The sequence below is a fragment of the Pelecanus crispus genome, chromosome 5 (genome assembly GCF_030463565.1).
Source record: "Pelecanus crispus isolate bPelCri1 chromosome 5, bPelCri1.pri, whole genome shotgun sequence".
NCBI lineage: Eukaryota > Metazoa > Chordata > Aves > Pelecaniformes > Pelecanidae > Pelecanus > Pelecanus crispus.
Genome location: NC_134647.1, coordinates 3,482,462 through 3,509,572, shown reverse-complemented (window position 1 = coordinate 3,509,572; position 27,111 = coordinate 3,482,462). Strand labels below are relative to the sequence as shown.

Below are 27,111 nucleotides of genomic sequence, written 5' to 3'. Positions count from 1 at the left end.
AACTCTCTGTGCCCTTATTTTTTTCCCTTGGCTGTGTTTGCTCGCAGGGCATGGCGATGCTTTGTGAAACAATAGAGGAATGCTGGGATCACGATGCAGAAGCCAGGTTGTCGGCGGGTTGCGTAGAAGAACGGATTATTCAGATGCAAAAACTAACTAACATTATAACAACAGAGGACATCGTGACTGTGGTCACAATGGTGACAAACGTTGACTTTCCTCCCAAAGAATCCAGTCTATGATAGTTGCACTGGTCACGCCACTGACCGCCGGGACTCTTCACTGGAGCTGCTAAAGCTAACGGGACTGCGTCCGTCATTGCTGTTTTCTGTGTGAAAAGAATGGTAAGTCTCGCTGGACCATCGTCGAGAGGTGTGGGTTGGTTTTTTTTTTTCCTTTATTTTTTCCCCGTCCTCCTCCCAAACGTGGATCCGTGAGACTTTTTGCATTCCCTGCTTACACCTGAAGGACATGTGAGAAACGATAACACGCTGTTAAGGAACTTAAATGAAGAATATGGACCTGTACTGGCTAATCGAGCGTTTTAAAAACTGACATCAGATTTCTTAATACCTGTCAGAAGAGACTAATTCCTTAAACGAACTACTGTTATTTTTTTTAAATCCAACATTTCATTTCAGATTTAAAAAAAAAGGGTAACTTGTTTTTATTGCATTTGCTGTTGTTTATAAAAATGACTATTGTAATGCCAATATGACACAGCTTGTGAATGTTTAGTGTGCTGCTGTTCAGTGTACATAAACAAAAGTAATCAAGCGGGATATAGCAAAGAGGCTTCCAAGTATTACTTAACCTCCCTCAACAAGGTATACCTCAGTTCCACCTCCGCTAAATTATGAGATTGACAACACTAACAAAATTTGAATAATAAATCGATCCATGTTTTGTAAATGATGTATTTCAAATTCACTGTGTTATTTAAAAAAGGTAAGCTATGCTTCATGCCAACAGTAAATGGCCATTCCTAAAGCAGTGTTTTTAGCCTTTTCTTGTACTAGCTTGTTGTGCATAAAAAAAAAAAAGTGCTGTTTATTGAAACAAAATTTTCCTTCCTGTTTTAGTTTAAAGCTTTTCTCTTACCTCCGTTCCCCAGAATATCTCATACATTTATTTAACTGAATACTATTTAGGTTTGCTGTGTCTGAGGAATATTTGAAAACTTAAGCATGAGGTTTTTTTTTTTAATTTTCTGCGAGCTATGACACTGGAAAGCTCTGAATCTTTGTTCTTTTTTTTTTTTTAAAGTCTTTTACTTATTTATGTTTGTGAAAAGGTCTGCCTAGCGCGCGTTCCGTTTCACTAACGGTCTGCAGTGGGGTCTGTATCACTGTTTCAGGATCACCTCAGGAAGCTCAGTTACCCCCGATTCCTTACTCTCTGCTTTGAGAGCCGCAGCTTCTACTTCGCTCTACTTAAAGCTCGGTGCCGTCTTAGCCGAGTGCTGCTCCACGGCTCTGACACGTAGGTTTGTCCTGGAATCGTACGAAAAACTCTAGCCACAGATCTCAGATTAGAAATGCTTACAAATTTCAGGGACGATTTAGTTAACGCTTGCGACTGCAAATATGCAGCGACTAGTTAGAGGTAACGAATACTGATGTCCGTAGCACAGGCTCAAAAAAAAGAGGAAAAACATTGAAATTGCTTTCACAACTCCAACAATTCTTTCCCAGTTTAAGGAAGTCACGCCTTACAAACTACAAAGTGACCAGTAGAGAGGTGCCAAAGTGCTTCTCAGAAGCACTGTTTCACTCCATTTATTTGATCCTTTAGACAAATTTCCAAGTGAAAGAAACTTTACACACCCGTAGCGTACAGAACCGATCATAGCTCGTAGTACGCCGCGTATTTCATCATCATTTTGTTTTCACGCCACGCGTTGTCTTTTGAAAGCAGCTTTTCACGTTGCGGTCGGGAGCTCGCTGTGAGTGTTACCTTGACTGCACAGCCACGAGATGCTCCCCGTGCGACGTGTCCGTGCCCTTGATCTCTGGGAACAATAAGAGACCTTACGGATAAACCAGGCCTGGCACGCTCTCGGCAGGGAGGGGAAGAGAGCTGCAACGTCCCCGCCAGCGCCGGTTGGCTTGCTGCTCCTGGCGTGGACGCCTGAGGTTCCAGGTGGCCGGAAGAACCCAGCTCGCTGCGGTTCAGCTTGGCTATAAAAAGAAAGAAATGTAGTTTGTGGCCCCTTCTTCGATTGACGCTTTCATTTCGCTTCCATTTTTAATGCAGGGACATGACTTTACGCATGTGGCAGGACACGAACGTAGCTGCTGAGTTCTGAACAAACCGGAATCCATTCATACTTCAGCACAGAGCTCTGTGCTCCCTATGAGCACATTTGCTCCCTTTAGTAGCAAAACCGGAGTAAATACAGATGGTTTCCTAAGCTCTTATTCAAAATCCAATGCAGAAATTGGTCACGTACAAGATGTGCATCATCTGTTGGCCTTCAAACCGCAGCTACGGCGGGTTCTCGCAGCAAAGCGGTGGGGACGCGGCAGGGCGCTCGCTAAGCCCGGCAGTGGGAAAACCGAGATAACGTACCGCTGTGTTCTCAAACTGCCCTTGGATAATCCCCGCGTGTTTAAATACCGTACTACTCCGAGCCTCCTGACTTTGAAGAGCAGAACTTAGGTCACCGTGGAAAGGATGTTCATGTTAGAAACGCTTTTTAATGGGTAACAGTCGGGTCCCCAGAGCTGTTCCGGTCCGACTCTTCTCGCCGGGCATTTTGAGGCATTTTTGCTGTTTCTGGAGCATTGAACGTGCGCGTTGAGCCAGCAGCGCTTTGCCAGCGCAGCGGGCAGGGCTCAGTAAGGCGGATGCTGGCGGTGGCCCCTTGGCATCCTTTCCCAGCAGGCAGTGACCGCTGTGGCATGTGGGTGCGAGCCCCGAGGATTCGTCCCGTCCCGTCAGGAGCGGCCGCTCACTTGCTGGCAACTTGTCAGTCAGGTCAGCTGAAGCGGTGAGGGCAGATCTGGCACAGGAGCCCCTTCATGGCCTCACCGGAAGCGTTAAGCTTTTACGTTGTGTCAGAGGGTGAGAAGTTTCTGAACGGCGTCCTCGCGCAGCGTAGCGTTTCAGAGCGGAGACCGCGCCTCGGAGTTGTTGGAATTGTGGTGCTAGCGGCGGTGTTCCCAAACCGCGCTGCAAGGGCCGAGATCCGCCGCTTCCAACCTTCCGTTGAGAGTTGAAGAAGCCGGTGTGGTTTGCCAATAGCAGCTTGCGGTCCACTAACTAAATTGTAACCAGAGAGGAATGAGACGTTTCCTGTTCATATTAGCATCTGACAGAATAAACAGGGTTATTGGTTTGCTCCTTTCCCAGCTTCTCTTTTTTAACCTTTTCTTTTTTAAAAAATACATTTACTTTTATTAGGAACGCTTGGTACAAAATGCAGAAAGCTGCAAGATCTGTTCATGGGCAAAACGATTCAAGTAGCATCCTTGACGGAACATCATTTACCTCAGATACTCAACCAGCAGTACTTTTTTTTTTTTTAATTTTATTTTTTTAATGCCGTTTCAGTCCATATACTATTCGTTACCTCTCGAGATTTTTTGGTAAGCAATTATTTTAACTTTTACTCTTCGTATTTGTCAGTGTTTTGGGCACAGGTTGTTGTACTACTGTCAAAAGGTACCTGCTGTTTTTCTGCAAGTACCAAAAACAAACCGACCCCCCCCCCCCCAATAAAGTGATTGTTAAATATTGTACAAATACAAATGTATACTCTTGCTCCCCTATTCCCCCAAAAAGTCAAAATAAAAAAATGTGACTACTCTGACTTGTATATGCCTTTTTGTCAAACCATAACGCTGCGGGAGAGGAGACAGAGCCTGCGGATGCGACGATTCCCAAGCTGCAGGGTGAGTTTTGTGGGGGAAAAAAAGAGAGAAGGGCGAGCCCTGGCAGTTTACAGCTGCTGGGGAAGCTGTTCCGGGATTTTTAATGAGCGGGTGAGCATGGAGGCAGGCTCCTGCTGGGAGGACACCAGAAAGGCTGCTGTGACGTTTCGGTGATTCCGCGCCCTGCTCCTGAGGCTGGCTAAGGGCTCTTCCTTCTGGTTCGGGGGAGATTACCCAGCTTTTGTCCTTTACTTTGAATTAGAAGTCACTGCTCTCCCTTCTAAAAATGTGGAATTTTATTGACCAGCCCCTCACAAATCGGTGGCTCTGATGGAACCCCTCTTCTGTTCAAGGTGGTTATTTTTTTCCCAGCCTGTGTTACTGCTGCTGTGGTTTGCTTTTGTAGAAGCAATACAGTACCAACACCAGAGCTACAGGGCTTCCCTAAAACGAGGGATTTATCTGAATTCCTGCACATAGTAGAGACGTGGTTTGGAGGCCATCGCTTACAGCGAGGAGTCCCGAGCGCAGAAGCTGCCAGGCTGGGGCAGCACAGGTGGGTAACTGTGCTGACACACCGCGACACAGCAAGGTGAGCGCTGTCCCCGCTCTCCCCACCCGTGTCCTACACCCGCCTTCTCCAGGTAGTAAGTCAGAGAGGACCAGGGGTATGAGGCAAAGGCCAGGCAAGAGCGGAGCTGCTGCTCAAAGTGATTTAATCTGCCCTTCCCGGGACGCACCGCTGCACTCCTGACCGGACCTTCTGCTTCTGGCCAGCGACTGTCGGGCTTCAGGATGGGATTATCGCCCGGGTGCTGGGGTGCGCACAGCCCGATGGCGATGCTCCTGAAACACGGGAGAGATCTGTGTTGCCTAAATACTCTTCTTTCCAAGTAAGTACTTCCGCAGAAAATCTTGCAACTTTCATATTTATAGTTTGCGATCATGTTCCCATCTGACAGCATCATGCGTGTTGTCCAAGCTGCCACACTGCAAAGTGATCCCGGTCCTGTTACTCATTTTGCTGCTTTCCAAAGCACCGCTCTCCTCTCCAAGATGTGCAGTTGTGTGGACGGCGTCTTCAACGAAGCAGCAGCGAGCGCAAATAAATCAAACAACCCTTCGACTGAAAAGAAGGGCCGCTGAGGGATAGTGGAGCAAAGGGGTCCCCGCATGGCCAGACACCGCTGAAATGTCCTCAGCTCTGTGACAGACCAGCCCCCAGGCTGCCGGAAACACCCATGGCATCCCGCGGGCTGTGCGGGAAGCGTGAGCTAACGCAGCTCCGGTCAGGAAGGAGAACAGCAGCCTCCGCCGCGCCTCACAGGGGGCTGGAGCGCAGCGCGTCCCTCGCTACCTCCAGCTGCCGTCACAAGCTTCACAAAGCACGGCCGTACTGGCACAACAGCGACAACTCCTACCTGGAAAGGAGCACACTTCCAATACGTATGTCCTTCTACTATATAGCACGGCAGACCTTTCGTACGTATCTTGGGCTAGAACAGCTGTAAAACCAAGTTCCTGCCCCACGGAGTTCTCTCCACGGCGCTTCCAGTGCTGCACCTTCCTGCAGAGAAACCCAGCTGAACGACCTGCACAGAGGCGGGGTTGGGCTCTGCACAAAAATGCCACTTACCGGCCAAAGCTAGCTGTGATTAAAGGTTTAAGTCAGTCAATTTTCTATGTGAAGTCAAACTTGAGAAGAAAAAGTACACTAAGCGTGAGCTTTAAGCTGCATTAGAGATGGAGCTGTGCTTTGGAACCTAAAGCGTGAGACCCACAGCTGTTCGCTGAGCCAGTATCTAACACGGTTCTAATCCGAGATTGAGAAATTCAGAGAGCTTCCATTTCTACGAAGTGGAAGCGTTAGCACTGAGCTAAACTGCCTGAGCATTTAAGTTAAACAAATGTATGGCCCTTAGAAGATAACAGCAGCATAGTTCTCCTTAAAAAACAAAACCCTAACTCAATCAGCAAAGCAAGCTGCTTCTAAAAATTTATTAATTTGAAACCCCCCTGCTGTGGGTAAACAGTACATCTCCTGGAGCTGACAGTCAACTCCAAAAGCTTTGACGTAGAAAGTGGTACCGCAAGTTCCAAACCGTTCACAACCAACTGAGCGATGACGCTGCCCACTGCTTAACATCCGTCGGGCAGTTCGGGTAGGCTTGCAAAGCATCCATGATCTGGTTATTGTCCAAAAGCAGTTTCATCAAGAGGTACTCTCTGGGAGCACGGACAGACGGTCTTTCTATCGGTTTTACTAATTCCAGTTGCAGTAAGTGTTCAAATGCCTAAAAAGAAAAAACACAAATTAGGAAATGGAAGATAACGTCATTCTGGGCTGTGCTGCTCATTTTGAGTGACCTCCGAGCCGGTGTTTTGACAGAAACCGGTGGCGTGCGATCACAACAGGCAGACCTTGACTGCCAGCTCCATTTTACCCCGTCTGCTTCTGACCAGGCAGCAAAGCACACCAGCTAGGCCAGCTGGAGTAGAATTCCCTTTTCTTCTTAAAGAAATAGCATTTGAAATCCGGTGTGGGTGTACCTGCCTGGGGCCGACCCTGTTGCTCTGGGATACAAACTGGAATGGTCTGCACGAGCGCGCAGACAGCATCACCTCATTTCCAGTTTAAGTCCGACTGATGCTGCATCAGAACAAAGGCTGCTCGGCTTAAAAGTGGCCAGCCTGGGCGACAGCTTTGCCTGCCGACCCGCCGGTCCTCGGGTGGAGTTCAGGAACTGAAACCTCGGCGTGCGCACGCCCCCCGTTAGGTTATGCCCTACGGCCAGCTCCCCGAGCAGAGCCCGGAGGTCACGGTGACCAAGCGACAGCCCAGGCGGCCAGCGAGCCTCAGGTTTGTGACCCAAACACAATTTTTCAATTTGTGCTTCAGACTGTAGTTGGTTGAGGCAAACCCAGCCACATTAGGCTACAAATTGATTCCACAGACCGGTCAGACCTACTGGGACTCACATTCGGTCAAACAGGTTTTCCATGTGGTAAGCTTCATTTAAGTTTTGGGGACACCACTTCTAAACAACAGAAGAGAACAAGCGAGCCGTGGGTACCCCCACACATACACCAGTCCCTCCTTCAAAGCCGTTCCCGCTACAGTCGTTCTTAGAATCATAGAATCCTAGAATCCTAGAATCGTTTAGGTTGGAAAAGACCTTCAAGATCATCCAGTCCAACCATTAACCTACACTACCAAGTCTACTCTAAACCAATCAAGGGTAGACCAGACTAAACCACGTCCCCAAGTGCCACATCTACCTGTTTTTTGAACACTTCCAGGGATGGGGACTCCCCCACCTCTCTGGGCAGCCTGTTCCAGTGCTTGACCACCCTTTCATTGAAGAAATTTTTCCTAATATCCAACCTAAACCTCCCCTGGCGCAGCTTAAGCCCATTTCCTCTCGTCCTATCGCTAACTACGTGGGAGAAGAGACCAACACCCACCTCACCACACCCTCCTTTCAGATAGTTGTAGAGAGCGATCAGGTCTCCCCTCAGCCTCCTCTTCTCCAGGCTGAACACCCCCAGCTCCCTCAGCCGCTCCCCACCAGCCCTGTGCTCCAGACCCTGCCCCAGCTCCGTTGCCCTTCTCTGGACACGCTCCAGCACCCCAATGTCCTTCTTGTAGTGAGGGGCCCAAAACTGGACACAGCATTCCAGGTGCAGCCTCACCAGCGCCGAGTACAGGGGCACGATCACCTCCCTGCTCCTGCTGGCCACACCATTCCTGATACAAGCCAGGATGCTGTTGGCCTTCTTGGCCACCTGGGCACACTGCTGGCTCACGTTCAGCCGGCTATCTACCAACACCCCCAGGTCCTTTTCGGCCAGGCAGCTTTCCAACCACTCTTCCCCAAGCCTGCAGCGCTGCATGGGGTTGTTGTGACACAAGTGCAGGACCCGGCACTTGGCCTTGTTGAACCTCATACAATTGGCCTCAGCCCATGGGTCCAGCCTGTCCCGGTCCCTCTGCAGGGCCATTCCACCCTCCAGCAGATCAACACTCCCACCCAGCTTGGTGTCATCTGCAAACTTACTGAGGGTGCACTCAATCCCCTCATCCAGATCATCGAACTGCTGAACCCCAGTCCTGAACAAGTTAAGCTCACTTGAAAGAGAGGCCTTACCCGGTACCAAGCTCTTCCAAGCGTGGCTGTTCACCAGCTCGGCGCAGCCTTGAGCTCCCCAGCCCAATACAAAAAAAACAAGAAAAAAAAAAAAATACTACATTTGAGGCTTACCTTCATGACAACCGGCTTTTCAAAGTTGTACATACAATGTGCCTTCCTTTGTATGAACTTCTGGAATTCTGTCTCAGTAACAGGGGGGGAAAAAAAAAGTTACTTAGGGGAAAGTAAGCGATTCAGTGTATGCGAAGTTCATGCATTTCTCTCACCGTTGTAAACCATCTGGAAGTTAAATGGTTCTCCTTCATAAACGTCATTCAAGTGTTTCATAGCTATAATCAGGCAGACTTCCAAGACAGACAAACCTAGAGGGAAAGACAAGAGCTTTAAATCTCTCTCTTAGGCGTATCAGAAGCACAAGCAGTTCCCATGCTGTTTTCATTCCTCTATTTGTATATGCTGCAGGCCTCACAGATTTGTGTATCTTCATAACACAAAAAAAATCCAGAATTGGAGAGACTCGGTAAAAGAATACTTGTTTTCCAGATATTTGAAGCAAGAATGTTAGGAAATGGGCTGCTTCCATCAAAAAGCAAGACATTTAGGTATAAAGAAAAACCATCGTTGCAGATTGTACAGCACAACAAAGAATTTCTAGCAGCGCCAAGACAATCTCCGTGCAACTGTACAGCGCGCCATGAAACGAGCGTCCAAAGAGGTTACTCGCTACTCGAGGCTCAAGAAGCGATACAGGGAATGAGCAACCTGGTACTAAGGGGACTCAGAGTCACAGGGCCAAGCCAAACCAAAGCCTGTAAAATCTGGAAGGCACAAAGAAGCAACGGGATGAGTTAACTTCCGATCAGGGAAGCGATTCCTCTTGGAACTATATTTGGGCTTAGTACCATCACCAGGAGAAGTTCATTTCTTCTCACTGTTTGCACAGGTTCCAAAACGCCTATCAGAGGACGCTGAGGCGTGGTGCTCAGTCCATCCCACCTGCTGAGCTCTAGAGAGGCAGAACCCCCGGACCACACGAAGGCAGCAGCCGCTGACCAAAACACGCAATGGGGTCAGCACAGCATGAGCAGCTCAGTTAAAGGCAGGTAAGCGCACGCTGCTGCCGTTCTGAGAGTACAGCGTTCACGTACACGCTCAAATTTGGTAATATCCAAGCAGAGACTACTGCAGTTCTCAGGGGCTTTACTGCAACAGCTCCCAAAGTGCCTTCAGCACCCTCCGGCTCCCCGCATGGGCAGGAATGCAAATCAGCAGGGAGCAGACTCCGGGGGCGGAGGTATTCCCCAGGCAGCTCATACCGAGGGGACACGGCACTATGCAGCGTCCCTTACGTCAGAAGGGTTTCAGGGAGGGACTTGACACATTCCGCACTCCTAAGAAACTTTTCTGAGGGCAAAAAGCTGAGCTTTACCGTGTACAATATTTGCTTTGGAGTCCGTTCGATACTGCTTGCTGGCTTCATGAAGGTCTGATGCCGTGATAAGCGGGTGATGCACAGTAACGTTACTTACAGCAAGCATCTAAAAATAAAGCAGAAGACATTTTTCATTTACTAATTACCAGACATACTTTCTACTTGGGAGAGGGAATGCAGGAGGACACGTTTCCCCTGGCGTCACCTACTGGAAACATGAATGAATAAACCCTGCACACAGGAGGCTCCTACTGAAAAGCTTGTAAATAGCCGGTAGCTACAACTACATTTTGCCAGGAAGGTTTTCCAGGCTTAAAAAACTTTAGAGCCTCCTCACTAGAGGAGATAAACGCTCATTAACTTGTTTATATTCATCTGATGGGTTAGCACAGTGCAGCGATTGCTGTAGGAATGACTTACAGCTATTTTAAACACACCCATGTGCAGTGCTGCAGCACACGCACGTCACTGAAAGCGCTAAGGAAGCGTCTGAAGGCGCCTCTCGGTTTACAGAGCAGGAGTTACCCCCTCGGAACATTCGCTAAAGTCTCACGTAGCTGCAGTTTGAATCTTTACCTCTTCAACAGAAAGCGAGTCCGAATAAACCGGCACAGGAAGTGAGTTTCGAACAGATGTAAGTCACTAAGCAGCCAGTGAACCGACCCCTGCTGACAGCACCCTTTCAAAGCCGCTGGTTATCTGCGAGCCTTTGCGGAGCAGCAGGCACGCTGCAGTCACCTCTGCTTGCTCCTTAGGGCGCTGGGTACCTGCCTCGTAGGTACTTTGCAGTTTAATATTCATCAACAACAAAAAGGGCTTTTAGTGACTACCTCCGACTCTGGCAGGTCTGTGTGACAGGAAACTATTTATTTCATCTGTTTAACTGAGGTCTCTCACTGAGAACATCCAATGCTCTCTACCACCAGTATTTTCCAGTCCTCTTCCACTTCTTACAGATGTCAACTGAACAGCCTCGAAAAGCTGCGTGACCGTTCAGATTTCCAAATGAGGTTTTATACTAGAAAGGCTAAAGGGAATTCAGATAGGGAGGAAGGGGAGGGGTGAAGAAACAACAGCCCCAGGTGACTAAGAGACATGCAAAATGGAAAGAAGTACAGGAAACACAGCAGGATCTCATCAGTCGCTGCTGCCTCTGCTTCAGGGCTAGTGAAATTTGTGAGTGACCACTAACCACACAGAACAGAGCCGGGGGCACCAGGCATCCTCCGGCTGAGCAGGCTCAGAGGCAGACAAGCAGCTGATTGCATGAAGTCATCCACACGAGAGAAACCACGGGGAAACAGCATCTACCAAAAGCAAAACTAGATTTTACCAGCTCAGCTATCAGCTATCTAGTTCTACTTACGTAAAAAAATTACTTATTTGCTAAAAAACTGAACTTGTTCAATTCTTCCGAGCTTTCCAAGGTTTTGCACAATGCCATTTAGGGTAGTGCAACATGAAACAGATACTGAGTTTCCATCAAAAACCCACGTGTTCATCCAACAATGCAAAGCGATGGGGAGCAGTAAATGTAATTTAAAAATAGCTGGTCATTGAAAACAAGTCCTTGCTGCCGAAAAGCAGGTAATTAGCAAGAGCAGCTCCAATTCTCACCACCACCACACTGCCCACCGCAAAGCTTCTCTCACCAGCTCAAATGGCAGACTCCTACAGATTTTCAAAATTGAAGAAAAATTCATCCCGCAGGGCAATTAATCCATGCTTCAGCGAATCGAAAAGAAGTACAGAAGTGCTAGCACCTGTATTATACACTTCTTTGAGTAAGATGACTTCAGAGTGCAAAAGCCCCTTTCTGAAGGAAAAATTCAGAACGTGCTGAAGAAATTCAGCAATTAGGAACTTCAGCTCTGGCACAGCCCGGAGCTCAACGGGAGGCTATGCAGAGAGCCATCGGCTTTTTGTTGGCATTCATTCAAGCCACAGGGGGAGAACTGGGTGCTGCTAAACCAGAAATAATCTGTAACCCTGTAAGGAACTCAAGGCAACACAGGACTACCAAAAAGAGGACTCTGGTTGTGCTCGTGTGTTTCAGAACCAGAGTGGGAAGTCTATGATCTAGTTTTCAGAGCGGCTATAAACTCAGCGTTGGGGAAAGCTGTAAGCACTAAAGAGTCCAAGAACAGCCCAGCACAGAGCTGAAGGTTAAAATCTGAATACTTGCACAAGCCGAGATAAGCAGGTACGTTTAGTGGGCTTTCCGCACCGACAGAAGCACATCGATATTTTAAGGTGGTTAAATCAGTGTTACTTATCTTCTGTAATGAATGTTACTGCATTCATATTATTAACTGTGTTAGAAAACAGGAGTGAGGGAGGCAGATGATTAAAAAAAAAAAAATAGACCCTCCAAGAGAGCCTGACCACGCGTTCAGCTTTGGCTCATTTGTTGTGATAGGAGGAAGTTCACTGTCAGCATTACCTCCTGCCTGCTGAGTACAGAAGTCTCCTCTCAGAGTTCACAGGGAGGCAGCAGTCTAATTTTAATCCACACAGCGAGGAGGCCTTCCTTCTCTCCCCTAAGATAACTGGGAAAGGTTGAAACTACCAAGTAAAATTCTGAAAGCTTCCTCAGGCCCTTGATGCCAGACAACGCGGTCATTCGGAAGATCAGAATTAACTTCCGTCTCAGTATTTCTAGGCATTAGTAGCCTCAAGTTCCAGCACCTCACGATTTAAAAGATTAAGATCACATTTCCTGGACTAGCGTCACAGTAATGGACAAATTCAGGATAGCATCTGGGCTACCTGAATTGCTTCATATATGAAACCAACTCCGGAAAACAAAGTGGTGCCTGGTTGTACAGTTCATGAAGTGATTTTATCTGATACTCGGCATGAGAAAAAATTACAAGTGATAAAATAAAACAAAATCATTTCCCCCAGGTGAATAACAAGACTAAATATACGGGAACTCTCTTACTGAAGAGGTATCCAGGAGCAACCAGTCCATAAACACAAGTAATCTGTGTTCAGGAGCATCGCAGCAAGAGCAAGGGTTTAGGAAGGAGGAGGAGCGGAAAGAGGGAAGACAACAACAAATGTTTTAGCTCTAAGTGACAGTTACTCCAAATGCAGCACCATGTGCTTTTATGTCAGAAGTGCACATACCTACACAGAGAGTTATTCAGGAGCAGCTCAAGAACAGGTGAGGATCGGCCAGGAACACAGACAAACCCTAACAGCGTCAGGAGGACGACAAAGTGAGAGCGTAAGATGATGCAAGAATACAGTAAGAGACCCATCGTAAAAAAAAAAAAGGCACCAAAATGTATTGATCTTCGAAGATGTAGAGAAGCAGGTTCAGTATAGCGACAGATTTAGTGAAAGAGGAGGAACGGAGGAATATTTGGCTGCGACAACAGACTTAAAAGTAGAAAAAGTAGGTTTTAGTAAAAGCAGTTTTCAGGATTCACCAGCAACCAGAAAGAATCTCGGAAAGGAAAGACTATTTTGAAAGTATTTCACCTACAGTTCTGCTTTATAAATGGAAAGACTTGGCAAAAGTTACTTCAAATACTAAAAAACCCACCACCATTTTAATTAAACAGCACATCCTCACAGTGTAACTGCTACAGAAATTGGAACTACTCAAATTCATTAATAAAGCATGGACTGATAAATCATGCAAGAAACCAGCACTGTCAAAAGCCTGCTCAATAAAAAGATGTTTCAGGAAAAGCTCAGGTAACTGCCTTGAAAAACACCAGTGTTGTTTACAGATTATTATATACATATCCGAATACATACCAACAGCAAATGAAGTGAGCGCAGATCTTTAGTGTAGTGAAAAAGGTTCCGCAACATGTCTTGCACACTTTTATCCTCTAAGAGATGCTACCAAAAAAAAAGTTTAAGTGATGTTTTAATCATCTCAGCAAATCATTTCGTGCTCACCTGAAAAAACACCAGTTAGCTAACTTTCAGAAAGCTGAGCTTACGCTTAACAATACAATTCTTCATGTCTAACCTTAACTTGCTGGTCTTTTTTGTGACACTTAGAATTCTATCTCCAGCCTTCAACAGACAAAGATTCTCTGTCACAATTTTATTTATTCCATATCAAACTCAAATAGTGAAAGGAAATACTAGTCTCAGGTAAAGGCTTTACACTTACAAACTGGTCTTACTTTAGAAGTTTTACTAAAACCAAGTAGAAAGAGCTTTAAATACCTGAACATTATTATTCCATTTTTTTGCAAAAGCCTCATCAGGAAATTCAGCAGGAAGAGAAAGCTGTTCCTTGAATATCCTGATGTATTGTTTAAAATCAAAGGAATTCATCAAATATATCTGTCGGTGAGAGAACCTTGACTTCACTCTCTTCTCCAACAGCTCCAGGATATCCTTGTTAAAAAAAGTAAAAATAATAATTAAAAAAGCAGATGCATTTAGTGCATTCTTTGCTCCAGTAAAATCCACAAGAGAAAACACCAAATTGTGTTAAAAAAAAATTATTAAATTCTCAGGCTTAAAATGTTCTAACAAGGCCTTTGCTAATTATTACAATCGATGTGCCTTGCAATGCCTAACAACTAGCCATTTACCCAAATCATGTGATGCACTACATCATACGGGATAATTAGTTGCTAGGATACCCAGCAAAATTTCTCCATAGATTATGTAAATATTTCAGTTACTTAAGTCTGCATTCAAGATGTTTCAGCCTATCGCGGCTCTAGACAAGTTGTCTGTTTAGTAGATACGTAGGTTGGCAGCTGTCATTTCACATGCCTTTTGTCAAACTAAAAGAATCCAGCTTAAAAAACAAAGCCACCGAAACTTCAGAGCCAATAATTCTCTTCTAAGATTGACACACAGAACTAAGCAAGTCTGCCATCAAGTTGTTGGTTGAAGATAATCCAGAAAAGCTTACTTTTCTCAGAACACACAGCAATAGACCGGTGTCAGAAACAAGCTAAGGGATTTGTCCATTTAGAGAAACACACTACTATTCCCCGACCTCATACTGGGACAGAAGATTACGTCCTAATTTCTAGGAATTCGGGGCAGGCCTTTTTGTTTTGTAAGGGTTTGTTGTGTGTTGGTTTTGGTGTTTTTACTTGCACTAAAAAAAAGGCTTTAACAATACTGAAATTCCTCACCAAAACGTGAGTGGTAAGATTAAATAGAGAGCCAATAGTGCAAAATATAAAGACCTCTTTCGATTTAGCAGGCACGTGCAACAGGGACCAGTGATTTAAAAAAAAAAAAAAACTCGGAAGTGACAGCTATCGCCACAACCATGGTACAGCCTCTGAAGACTCTACCTTCATTACATTCAAAAGCAGAGCCATACGGGGTTCTAAATAATGGCTGATGAGGATACCAGACTCAGGACAGTAATGAAGCAAGAGAAGAGATTGTCATTTACTAAATCAACTATTAACTATTCCTGTAAGCTTCCAGAAATTTGCCCAGCTAAATATTACCTAAACCAAATCAACCCCAGATTCAGGCTTCGATGAAAGATTTAAATTATTCTTCTTCTGGTTATAACCTGGCTATCTTCACCACCAATCCAGCTTAGTGCTAAAAACTGTACTGTTTTTAGCAAACTATCAGCTTCCATAGTGTTACAAAGTAATTATTTCACAATAGACACATTATCCGTCCACGGTTCCCTACAATGTCATTGTAAAAATCACAGCAAGTTTACCATGAATCCTAAACCCATTTTGAACATATTAATACGATAGCAAAAGTGCCCTACTGAAGCGTTTGCTTAAAAAAAAAATTCCTTGTCCTCAGAACAATGATTTAAGCGCTGTAGGTTAATACAAGTCTGTTCTTACCAACTGCTGACCGAGAAACCGAAACACCCAAGAGCCTCTCCAAAGAGTGAACTACAGCGTAATATAAAACAGCCATGTGGACAAATACAGCTCTTCTGCGGTAATACAGGACAAGCCTTGTGTCTCCTTAGAAATGTAAACCTGCTCCTTTAGCAGTAAAACTGAAGGCTTTGCAGTTTTTTGGTCATCTAAGTTTGCTCTCAGCACAATTTTTTTTTTTTAAAATCTCCCCTGTCCCCCCTTCCCAATTCAAAAGTCAGAAAAAGGGGTAACTGAGAAGAGCCTCTTAGTAAATTGAGTAAGGTTCCAGGAGAGAAGAGAAACCATTCCAACTATGACAAAAGTCTCTTTAAAACAGCTAAAAACTTTGAACGAGAAAGCGCTATTTCTTACCTGTCTACATGTAAGTCCAATAACTGTTACTGGAGTCTGTGCTGACTGGGATATATCAAAGAGGTTATAGAGCAGCGTCTGATTCTTGTGGTGAACAAACAAGTCAAATTCATCCAGTATAAACAGGACTGGACAACTGCTAGTTCGATCTCCTGAGACAGCAATTTTAAAAGTTAGCATATGGTAACACTATCATCAGACTTCCATCTCTACAGCTTTCACATTTTCTGTTTTAAACGATTCACATATTTTCTTTCAGCTTTTCACTAAGCCCTCCTTTCGCATCTGTACTGCTACAACAGTAAAAGTAAAACACGCTGAAAAATTGGTAAAGTTTTGTAGTATTCTGCCAAGCATCATTTCTGGTTGCAAGGGAAGACAGACTTCTGTGGCAAATTAAAAAAAAAAAAAAAAAGACACTATTTTTTATAGCTTCAATCTGGATAAAAGAATCTGTCCTTGATAGCTGACCATCACATGCAAGCCTTTACAGCACCAGTTATGTTAGGTACATGTTTGTTTAGTATTATGTAGTTTTTTACATTATTTTGTAACCATGATACATTCTTGGGCTAGATTTCTTCATACCACTTGTACAAGTAGATGAAGAAACACATGTATGCTAACTTTTCAGTCAAGTGACAAACACACACAAGCAGTTTCAGGACAGGGGCTACCAGTGTTTACCTTTCCTTAACGCCTCGAGAAGGAACGCAAGATTTTCAGCAAAACTGCCCTACACAGAGAAGAAAGAAGTTTCACAATGGATTTTTGATATCCTCCTCAGAATTGTGTAACTACATCAAGTTCAGGCATGTAATGAAGCCCATTTCCTTCTAAAACCCTGCTTTCAAAACCAGTGCATATTCGAAAATTCACGACGTTACTTCATGTTGTATAACTGCAACCTCTTGAGGACATGAAAACTTAGAGTTAACTCTACATTGATCCACTTTTTTTCCCCAGTCTGAAAACCCCAAACTAATTGCCTCATGCAGGCAAAAATTAGTGATCAGGAGAATGCCTACAAGAAGCTAAATTTACAAGTAGCTTTATCTTTCCTTAAATAGCTATCGCATGCTCATTTTCCATCTACACACACGCAAAAACTGCCACCTAGCATGTTCCACTGAGAATGATCAGTGTGCAGTTTTTTAATTTGCAACCTTATTAAATAGATGAAAACGTCAAACATTCATGACAGAAAACAATGAACTGCTATGCCCATCTGGCTTCAGTTACACGCACATTTACACACGCGGAAGTGCACAAGTTGTGCGATGGGAAATAGCTGTAACTGAAGACCACGAGCCCTATCAAAGAAGGCAGAAAAGCCAATTTACTCTCTGAACGGGAGCTGCAGAAGCTAAGAAGGGAAAAGTTTCTATGGACAGAAGTAAGGACATTCCTGCAAATCGGTATGTTTCCATTGCCCATGTGCAACCGAAGGGATTAGATAGCTAAGAGTTTAAAGCAGTACTCCACACTAACTTAACGGGGAAAATTATAAGGGAATTAAGCACACTTAAGTCCACTTTTGCCTCCAACATTTTTGGTAGTGGAACTGTAGACCTTGAAAGGTTGTTCTAGTTCTCTGTCAGAAAGACAACTCATTCAAACAGCTACACTGAAATGAAACACTTGCTATTACCTTTTATTACTGCAGCTGTATTTGGGAAAATTTTAGCTCGCCACCAGAAAGGGTTTTCCATTCTCCGTATCTAAAATCATTGGGGATAAGTAAGAAACCAAAGCCCAGCCTAAGAAGCAAGCATTTCCAAAAGCTAATAGAGCCTAATAACTACAATCTGCACTTCAGCTTGTGTTCCACGCTGCATCTAACCTAGTTCTCTGGTTCCTCTTACCTAAAGTAGTAACATCGTACCTCTTTAGAAGCTTTCCAAATGCAACTGATGAAAATAAACCTTATCTATTGAGACTTCACCTTTCTCCCCTCTTATAATTCCGCTTTAGCCACTTGGATCGGTAGCACACATGACTCAGCTATCTAAACTCTGCCAGTCTCCAAGGCCCGATCCGGGAGCAGCGGAGGAGGTGATGTTCAGAAGGACCTTCTCTCGTACCAGAAAATGGCCTCTCAGGAGTGCTCGCTGAGTAACAGACAACAGCCAGGGTGGCTCAGATCACTAGCCCAAGTTATTTCACACTCAAAGGAGTGAAATTTAATCTGAAGCACTTCAGTTATTCTCTTTATTACTGACTTCAGTACTAATGTAAATGAGTTTCTTATCTTAGAGAAAAGGTCAACAGAAGCAAATATTTTAATAGAAATTCTGTGCAAAATGAAAGGCTCTAAGAAGCCTGGATAGATTTCTCTACGAATTAGAAAAGGTTGCAAATATACAAAAGATACTGCTTTTTGGCTTACTCTTTGTCATGAAATGTTACAGCCGACATTTCCAAAATACTCTACCCCTCTGAACAAAGCCTCTTTGGAACACTTAAAGTTTGTTTCATTTAGAGGCCTGAAGTAAATATTAAGAGAGCCTTTCCACTCTTCCTCCTTCTCTAAGTCAAAGTTGATGTTTTTTGAGAAAGTATCAGGATGCATTAATATTGCTCAACTAGCAAAATGTAATGTTCAGCACTTGTGTAGAACACAAGTACTTGTTGGCATGCTTGAACTGTTTGTAAAGCAGGGTCTTCACAGGTAAATGCTGCCACAGTTCACTACTGCCACCAATTATTACATATTTTAAAAGAGAAAGCTTTGAGAAGACCGAGCCAGCCCATCGCAATTTTACTAATGAACTCTCACAAAGCCCATTCAGTCTCAACAGGCTGCATTCTATAAAGCTAGTTTTCTAGGCAAGTACTTCTGAGGGAGACAAGCAAAGGGTATAATAAAGTTGATACTTACAAAAACTTTATCCCCAACCACATTTTCCAGGTGCAACTGTCTGGTGATCTCCTTCAGAGCCACTTTATCATTAGTCTGCAGGAGCCCTGTAAGAAAATGATTTTTCATGAAGAACTGGCAGTTCTCCTTCACTCGAAGAGGCCATGCCTACAGCCACTAGAAACTTATCCAGAAGCTTCTCTCCACTTCCAGCCTTACAAAGCTAGGCTTTTTTATAAATTAAGACCAGACAGTAATTTTCCATATGTAATAAGAAGTTACTTGAAACAATCTGGTCACAACTGAACCGATTTTAACATTGTGAGAAGTCATTAAAAGCACAAAAGTTCTCTTTATAAAAAGAGATACAAAGAGAGGCATTTTGGACCTCACAGACAAATGTTTCCGTAGTCAAGGCTAGATTACAACTGCTGAAACCAAAATTTTTGTTCAGTACATACAACATACAAGTGAATATAACGTAACATTTGAATAATACTGTATTACTTGCCATTCAGATGAACTTCCAAGAGGTTCTCTCTAACTTGTTTCATTTCCGTGACCTCTTTTAAGACACGATTTAGTAACTAGGAAAAAAATACATTAATTTCTTTACAAGAAGATTAATGTATTAACAGTAAGCATACAAACAGATATTATCAGATAGGAAACAGTATGTGCAGTTTCATTAGGTAACAATGTTCTTGAGTATTTTCAAGACTAAAATACTAAAATGACAACCTCACATTCACTATCGTGACTATAGCAATTACATTTGTTCATTCTGCTGAATTAGTAAGGAAAGAAAAATAAAAGTAACTCCAGTATTTTAGTCACTCATTTTGGGGGTAAATATCTAGGGCTTTTGCCTTAATCAAAAAAAGCTTTATGAGTCTGAGATGTGAGAGAATTTGTCTCTTGAGTTAGTATAGTACTGGGCTTCATTGCTTCATTAGATACTGTAGAACAAAAATCTTTGCTTTAAATCTTTAAAGACACTACACTTATTCTTTTCCTCCTGAAGTTAGGAAGCGTGGAACAAAATTAAATTGCACATAATTACATCAACTACCACTTATAAAAGTTAGGGGTCCCAAATTTACAGTCTATCAAGAACTTGTTCTTGGTAAAAGCTGTAAGGAACTTGTATTAAAATACATATAAAGAGATGAAAAGTTAACTTTTCATTCACTTGGTACTTCTTTGCTTTTGCTTCCTCAGGTGAGAATTTGCAGTTCCCATCTATGTGTATGTATACATACATACTTATACCCACAAACAATTTTCTTGTCTCCAACAGTCTTTGTTGAGAACTAACATCTTTCACTTGATATCAAGTAAGAAAATCATTCCTTTCACATATGTGATCTGCTTATTTATATTCTGGCAGGAAGGATCACAAATTTTCATCTTCACTATCCTTATGTAAAAGGTTTGGAAGAAAATTTAAACTTTAATTAAATAATAAAAATAGCTTGAGTTTTGGTGACTGAGACAGGGCACGTGGTGTTTGAGGGATCGTTCTGTTGTGGGTTTTTTTAAAAGCTTTTCATATTTACTCCAATTTGCTTGCAGTACAGAGCTCATCTATTGATATTGTATTTAGAAGCAGATGCAGTTGGACTCCTACTACAGGTGTCAACATTTACTCTACGGATACTTGGAACAAAAAAGCTTATTCCCTTGGTTTCTCAAGTTTATGCCTAATAAGCGGATGCCATCCGTTCTGGCTGGCCCCTTAGCCAACATTCTCAGTTGTACCTTCAAAGTCTACATTGCAACTACAAGAAAATCTAAAAGCTATTTTCTGCGCTATGAGAGTGCTTGTTGCTTACTTACGAATCCGTAAATCTAACAAAGGAAACATAAACTCCAGTTCAAGACTAGCAGGAAGTACACAGGTGGAGGAATCCTTATTTGCCACTGGTTTATCAACTCCTTCCCCACCACCACTCCATAGTATTTTGGCAGTTACCCTTCTTCTGAAGCATCGTGAGTAACAGAAGAAGGTAACAATACTGGATGGTTTTGAAATGCAAAGCAAGAAAGCTATCAACAAATTGGCAGAATGATTGGTGTCAGCTGTATCATGGATATGCTTACCATCTATTCATTTATTTCTATTCAAATGTATTTAAAAGCTTGAAGGCCGCTTGCTTTAGCACTTGGGAAGACTTCCAAAGTAACTTTTGTCATTTTTCAAACTTGAATACTTTTTGCAGTAACAACCAACCTATTTATCACATTACATACTCATGTAAATATAAAAGGCTTAAGTGCTGCATGATATTAAAGTATGTAACACTTGAGTTATAAGTCATCCCTTCACATACCTCATCTAAAAAGAGTTCCTGTAAAATACAAAACCTACACTTGTCAACTAGAACTACCATCCAATATTCTACCTCCTAGCAATTTAGGTAACAATATTCTCTGACACATTTAAAACAGGATTAAGATACCTTACCATTCACTACATATAAACAGCCATGTAGAAATCCACCCCTTAGTCTACTCCTTTTAGTTTTTGGATGCTTTTTCAGTCATTTTTTACAGCGGAGGCCCCAGAGCAGTAACAGGTTAACTTTTAAAGAGTAAGCAAAACATAGCTTCAGTTGCAAAGATGAACTCCTCTGTGGCAAGAACCCTTACGGAATTGTAATAGGAGAAATGCTGAAAGAAGGCAGAATCTACGATGTGGTCAGATCACTGAACAACAAAAGCCACTTACTCTGATAAAATTATTTCCATGTTACATGTTTTGGGTACCTGTAGCATGTCACAAAACCTGGAGAAGACATGCAAAGAATTCCAGAACCATGCATACTTCTGCAAGTCATCATGAGGATGGACAGGTACATTGTTTTTGTCAGCTGCACATGAAGCTATTCTATTTTACAGAATCACCAGGAACTCAGCATTTGAAAAATTTCAGAAGACTGTTAGGAAACCAATTTCTCCATGTTGTTACTCAACAGAATTAGCTCACAAGAAGTCCTAGAACATTTTGAAATTATATGTAAACAATTAGCAATTCTCTCTTTAAAAACAGGCAGAGATGAAAATTCAGCTCCAAAAGCTCCCAGGACTTCAGTAAGGTTATCTACCTCATGCTTAATTTGACCTTGTATAAATTTTTAAAACTTGTTTATACCGCAGTCTTTCCTGATCCTCGGGGTCCAATAATGAGGGCAGAATTGCTTTCTCCATGAACTGCAGTTCGTTTCAGCAGTTCCAGCAGATGTCTGTGTTGACAACAGCAATAGGTTAAAAACTACAAACCAGACAACATTCACTGAAATTATGGAAAATTCAAAGATTCTTTAAAACATAAGAGAAAACTTGATACATTTCAACTTGCTCTCAGAGCCAACACTCAGGGCATGCAAAATGTAATACAATAAAGAACAAAAGGCTGAGCGATCAGATCTCTTAAAATATTTTAAAATATTAAAACATGCAGAAGTCAGGAGCATCACTAATTCATAAAGTTCTGCAATTCTCCACCATGAAAAGACAGACTTCAATAATTATTTCTTTCTTTAAAAAAAAAAAAGAAAGAAGATTGCTTTCTGTGATACCACTACAGTTCACAAAAAAAGGAAGACTGGCAAACATATTGAAGGAAAACCTTGACACCAATAAAAATTAATAATCTAGTGGAATATATTCATTATAACAATCTTCATAAAACTGATTATATGCTAAATTTAGGCATTCAAAGCTTGTGAAGGGTAACAGAAATACCAAACTTAAAGTTCATATTCTATTCCCACCCAAAGGAAGGAACAAAGAACAACTCCAAATTATCTTCAGATAGACTTATCACCTAGTACCACATTTAAAGTACTTATAAAAACTACTAACACTTCCAATTCCCAAATGTTTACAAATGCATACATTTAATATGCTTTTTTTTCCTACTTAGAATATTGACATCATGCAATCACTTCCAGAGCAGTGATAGAGTCATCACAGAACAGCTGTAGCAAATGCATGTGGTTTTGTTCGCTATTTGAGAGCTAACTACAGCCAAGAGCCCTGATATGTCTCGGGAAAGAAAAACTGAGAGCTGGGAAGTTGGTTGTGTTTTCTCTCCAGTGTAAGTCATCAACAGTGGCACATTAAGTAGAAGACAGTCTGTAAACTGTCAGAATTCCAATATAGAGGGGAGGCTTGTTTTGTAGAATACCAACATCACAGAAACACATTTACTCACAACAACAATAAACATGTCTATGTGAGCTCTGCATGTATACTACGCTACACTTTTTTAATAACAGAAATGTTATTTTCCTTCCTGTAAGGGAAAGGAAACTAATGCTCACATCAGCTGATTCAACTTGCATAAAGTTACTCTTGGAAAAATTGATTGCTTGAAACAAGTTCTTTAGATAGATGTGTGTTATTTTCAGAATTTGAACTGCATCTGTAAAAGCATTCGTATTAGGATAGTATTATTGTCACAATACGTCCCTTCTTCCTAACTTTAACCTCCGCATCTGGATGACCCTAAGACGGAGGTTTGTTTTAAATATGGGTCTCTACTTCAAGAAACATGATGTTGGCATCCAAGGTTTAAGATTTACTTTTAACACCACTTACCAATGAAGGCAAGAAAATCTGAAGTACAAATAAAGATTCACAACAAGATAATTTAACTTTTTGTTTGGTCAGGTCGTTAAACGTAGCCTTACAATATGCACTAAAAGTATCTTTCAGGCTTAAAAAAACCCAGTGTTTCAGGAATTACAGATTTGAAAGACGGACAAGAAATCCAAAACTCAGAGCCTGGCAAAACAGCAAGGAACAGTTGTGTAAGAACGCCTAAAATCCGAGGCAAACAATTTTTAGAAGCATTGCGCTGCAAGTTATTTAAGCCTGCATAATTTAGAAAATCAGAGGTAGCAGAAAATTCTGACTTCACCTGATCATTTTTCTACTGTGGTTAAAGTAGAAATTACTTAGTATTTGAATCCGCTCACTCACCTGTACTGATGTTCAATCCCGAACAGTTTTCCAGTAGCATAATGGTGACAGAATCTTTCACGTAAAATTTTTTGCACCTATGGATATAACACAAGACAGAAAGAGTGTTTGGTGCTTCAAACACCAGAATGTACCAATAACGTAAATACTGCAACAAAATATTAGTAAAATATGCACGTTTCTGTGGTGTTAAAAATTCTCCGTAACATGTACATTTTAATTGTCATCAATGATATCGGGGTCTTGAAAGCAAGAATAAAGTTGCAGTAAAATATTTAACAGACTCTTTTGTAGCAGAATAGGAAAGATTCAATTAAATGTTAGCAATACTTGTCTTTGGTCCCTTCTGCTACAGTTTCTTTCCTTCACCCCCAAAGGGATGTTATATTTATCACCAAAACTACATCAGTAGTTCATCTAATTCATAGTTCTACTTTACTGTGTAATACAGGCATGCAAATATTTACCATCTGACTTAAATAAAACATAAGCCACTTAGTTATTCCCCCAAACCCTCAGCGAATACACTTTTTGCACCACTCAGGTGGTGCAATGTTGCAGCCTTCCACATTCAAACATGAGAAAGTATCAAATTTACAGCTTCTTTGAAGATTCAGTTCAGATATCTTGTTCCTAAAAGTCTGGAAGGGGGAGCAGGAAGTAGTATGAAACTGAAGCTAATATATTGCTTACAAAGGCTGGAATGAAAGGCGGAAAGTTGATTTTTAGATCAAGTTCAGAAGTCCTTCATATTGCACAGTGAATGCAGTTATTTTAACTGTTAATTTGGATGTATTGCTTGGGATATCTTTAGATATACCTCTGCCCTGACTTCCGTTTTCCACATCAAGAACTGTGACTTGAAATTCTATCTTCAATTCCCAAACAGCCAACCTTCAGCATCATAGCAGATTTCTTCCTACCACTTGACTAGCAGCAGCACGCAAACGGGACAATCCCAATTTTTTAAGAATTTACAGGACTTTCTACTCCTACTTCTCCCTACCCCTCATTTAAGCTATCCTAAAATACCTGCATATTTCATCCTTTTACAACGCTTCGTGTCCAATTTAAGTGCTCATTGTCAAAGAATTTCAGAGATGAAATTGCAAAGTGTTAGTGAAGTGACTTTTCTTCAAAATCACATTTGAGCACCCTGCCTTTCAGTCTAGGCGAATGTCCATTTGACCTAGAAACTAACTGTATCGTTATCACGCACATCTGTGTCATTGCTTTTCCATTAATCTGATTTGGCTCATCTTCCCCCCACATGGCTTTTCTCTACATTCTTCAATTGCACCTCTTAACCGAGTCCTTTTTCATTTCTGCTGAACCCTAAGAAATCATGAAAAAGCACGGTGTTCTATCCCAGGTAAACCTATATTGAGGCAATACTGTACTGCAAACGTTTTGCATTTCTCTCACCTTCGGCAGCAGATACTCGTTCAAGCCTGGTTTAGCTGACCAGTCCTGGAGTACATTACTAACAGGCTTTTAGTATCTTAAAAACACGTCTTTTTCTAGCACTTAGCTAATTTAGCATTTACGATGAAATTATCACCATCAGCTCTAGGTGTTTGGTTTAAAAATAAATACATGTGGATGCATCTTTGCGAAGTATTCCTCAGCAAGCCTGAATAGCGGACAAAAGAACATACATCTATTTTGCTAATAATTCCACTTTAGGAAAGGAATTCTTTTTTAATATGAGCTGTACTTGTCCACCTGAATTTTCCAGTTACTTTTTCTTCTGCTAAAGTCTTACTGATTTAATTTCCAAATTTATTCTGTTTTAATGAACAATCTATCTGAACAGCCAACACTGTCCATTCACAAGTGAAAAGGTTTTCCTCCTCTAAAGGGATTTTATAGGTAAATGAAGGGAAGATATCAAAATACCAGAAATCACCGAACCAGAGGTAATTCACTACAAGATGCATCACAGTTTTTAAGTAGCCACTTTGAGAAAACAGAATAAAGTTTAAAAAAAAACACCCCGAAAACTGATTCGGCAGTTGCTGTCCTGCTGGAAAAAAAAAAAAAACTCCCCCAGATTCTGATTCACCCTACAAACTGGAAGATAAAGAAACTGATTAGATAAAAATAGATTTATGCAAATTTGTTGCCACACACAGCTGTAAAAGTGCAAGACCATCCTTTAGCATTTTTATTAAGACTCCTAAAGGTAGGTCATTACTGTAACAGTTGAAGCAAGCAAACATCAGGTGAGAAGCTGAAAGAAATACAGAACATAAATACAAAGCCCACTTACAGCCCTAGGAATTACATCAAGTATCTGTACACGCCTTTTTAACTGGTCTAGTAAAAAACTATGGAATGACATGGATGGCAGAAGATGGAAGTGTTTCATAACTTAAAAACAAAGTCAGCTAATAAAGATGTTACTAACCTGTGAAATGCATTCTGCATTCGCTCCACAGCTCTCCTTTGACTTACGTTTACTCATTGCAGAAGTCTTCATCTTTAAATAAGAAAGAGAATATGGAAGTTACACCAAATTACTCTATTTTCCAAATAATTAAGTCAAAAACTCTACTTTACTTAGACGTTAGTAAACTAAATTTAGTACAACAAAAGACACTTGCTCATTCCTAAGAACTTAAATTGTAATGAGCATTGTTTCTTAAATGATAAAGATGTAGTAGTTCACGTTACTAGTGAAAAAAAAAAAGCAACAGAAGCATTTGTAACTCATTTCTGATTAGATGAAATCCATGTTTCCATGCTACTTCTGAACAGCATTTGTTTTAGGATGCTTCAATGCAATGCAAACAGCACCTAACGCAACCGATATGAAAGGTTTTCTTCAAGCTTTCTTCCAAGTTTACCTAGCAAGTTCTTAACGGCAACGATGACGTTCACAGGTCTGCGAACGACGTACCAAGCTCCACTAAGACAGCACAGCTACGCGCAAGCTGATCTCGCACAGAACCAGGAGTGGCACAGCTCGTGGATTTACGCTTCGGATACGTTACTACGAATGACCAAATGGATGCTCTTCAACTAAGCTGCACTAACAAGTGACATTTGCACACCTTCTCCTCTGACCAACCACCAAGTGCAATTTGGTCATTTCAACTGTGTTTAAAATAGTTTGAAACTATGTATTAATGCGTGTGCAGCTGGGACAAGCTACAGGCACGTGGTAACAAGTCACGGCAATTAAGTTTTTGGCGGAAGAGTTGGCTACCCATGTTTATACCGCTGCAGCTTCTAACAATGACCACAGTGCCTCTCTAGATAAGCAGCACGAGGAAAAACTCGTTCTCCTCCTTTATGCTAACACAAAGCTTCCAAGACTCGCCCCGCACCAATTTACACTGATTTTCGCACAGCTGTTTCCCTCTTTCTCCCAGTTCTGCTCCTTCTACCGCAAGGCCCGCGCCGCTCGGTCCGCTGGCACGGTAGCTATGGCTGTGAAGGACGAGACCGGCTGCTAACAAACAGAGCAATGAAGCAGTGGCTGCGTGAGCAGACGCACAAGAGCGCACGGGGCGGGAACGCAAAGCTGGAGAGGCTGAACCGAAGCCGTTCGGTTGTATTTAAACCGGAACAGCAAGACGACGGGACGAGG

At 42.3% G+C, this 27,111-nt stretch overlaps 2 protein-coding genes across 3 annotated transcripts in view; one reads left to right on the top strand and one right to left on the bottom strand.

Annotated features, from left to right (window-relative positions):
• Positions 1-965, top strand: part of ACVR2A (activin A receptor type 2A) — a 68,699-nt gene extending 67,734 nt beyond the window's left edge. The window contains exon 11 of the mRNA XM_075711601.1: positions 48-965. Within this exon, the coding sequence (XP_075567716.1) occupies positions 48-242 (195 nt within the window). The 3' untranslated portion in view covers positions 243-965. The remainder of the gene's footprint in view (positions 1-47) is intronic.
• Positions 966-5,158: 4,193 nt separating this feature from the next.
• On the bottom strand, positions 5,159-26,872 carry ORC4 (origin recognition complex subunit 4). 2 transcript variants are annotated; one of them, XM_009492654.2, is made up of 14 exons: positions 26,849-26,872; positions 25,927-25,998; positions 23,517-23,593; positions 21,682-21,772; positions 19,039-19,114; positions 18,549-18,634; positions 16,355-16,403; positions 15,668-15,819; positions 13,653-13,826; positions 13,230-13,316; positions 9,456-9,564; positions 8,293-8,388; positions 8,138-8,205; positions 5,159-6,169 (listed from the first exon to the last, which is right to left on the bottom strand). In XM_009492654.2, exons 2-14 carry the CDS (start codon positions 25,996-25,998, stop codon positions 5,981-5,983), a joined length of 1,326 nt encoding a protein of 441 aa, XP_009490929.2. In that variant the 5' UTR covers positions 26,849-26,872; the 3' UTR covers positions 5,159-5,980. The 2 variants fall into 2 exon arrangements, with proteins under 2 accessions (XP_009490929.2, XP_075566615.1); XM_075710500.1 differs by lacking the exons at positions 15,668-15,819; positions 16,355-16,403.
• Positions 26,873-27,111: the final 239 nt, after the last annotated feature.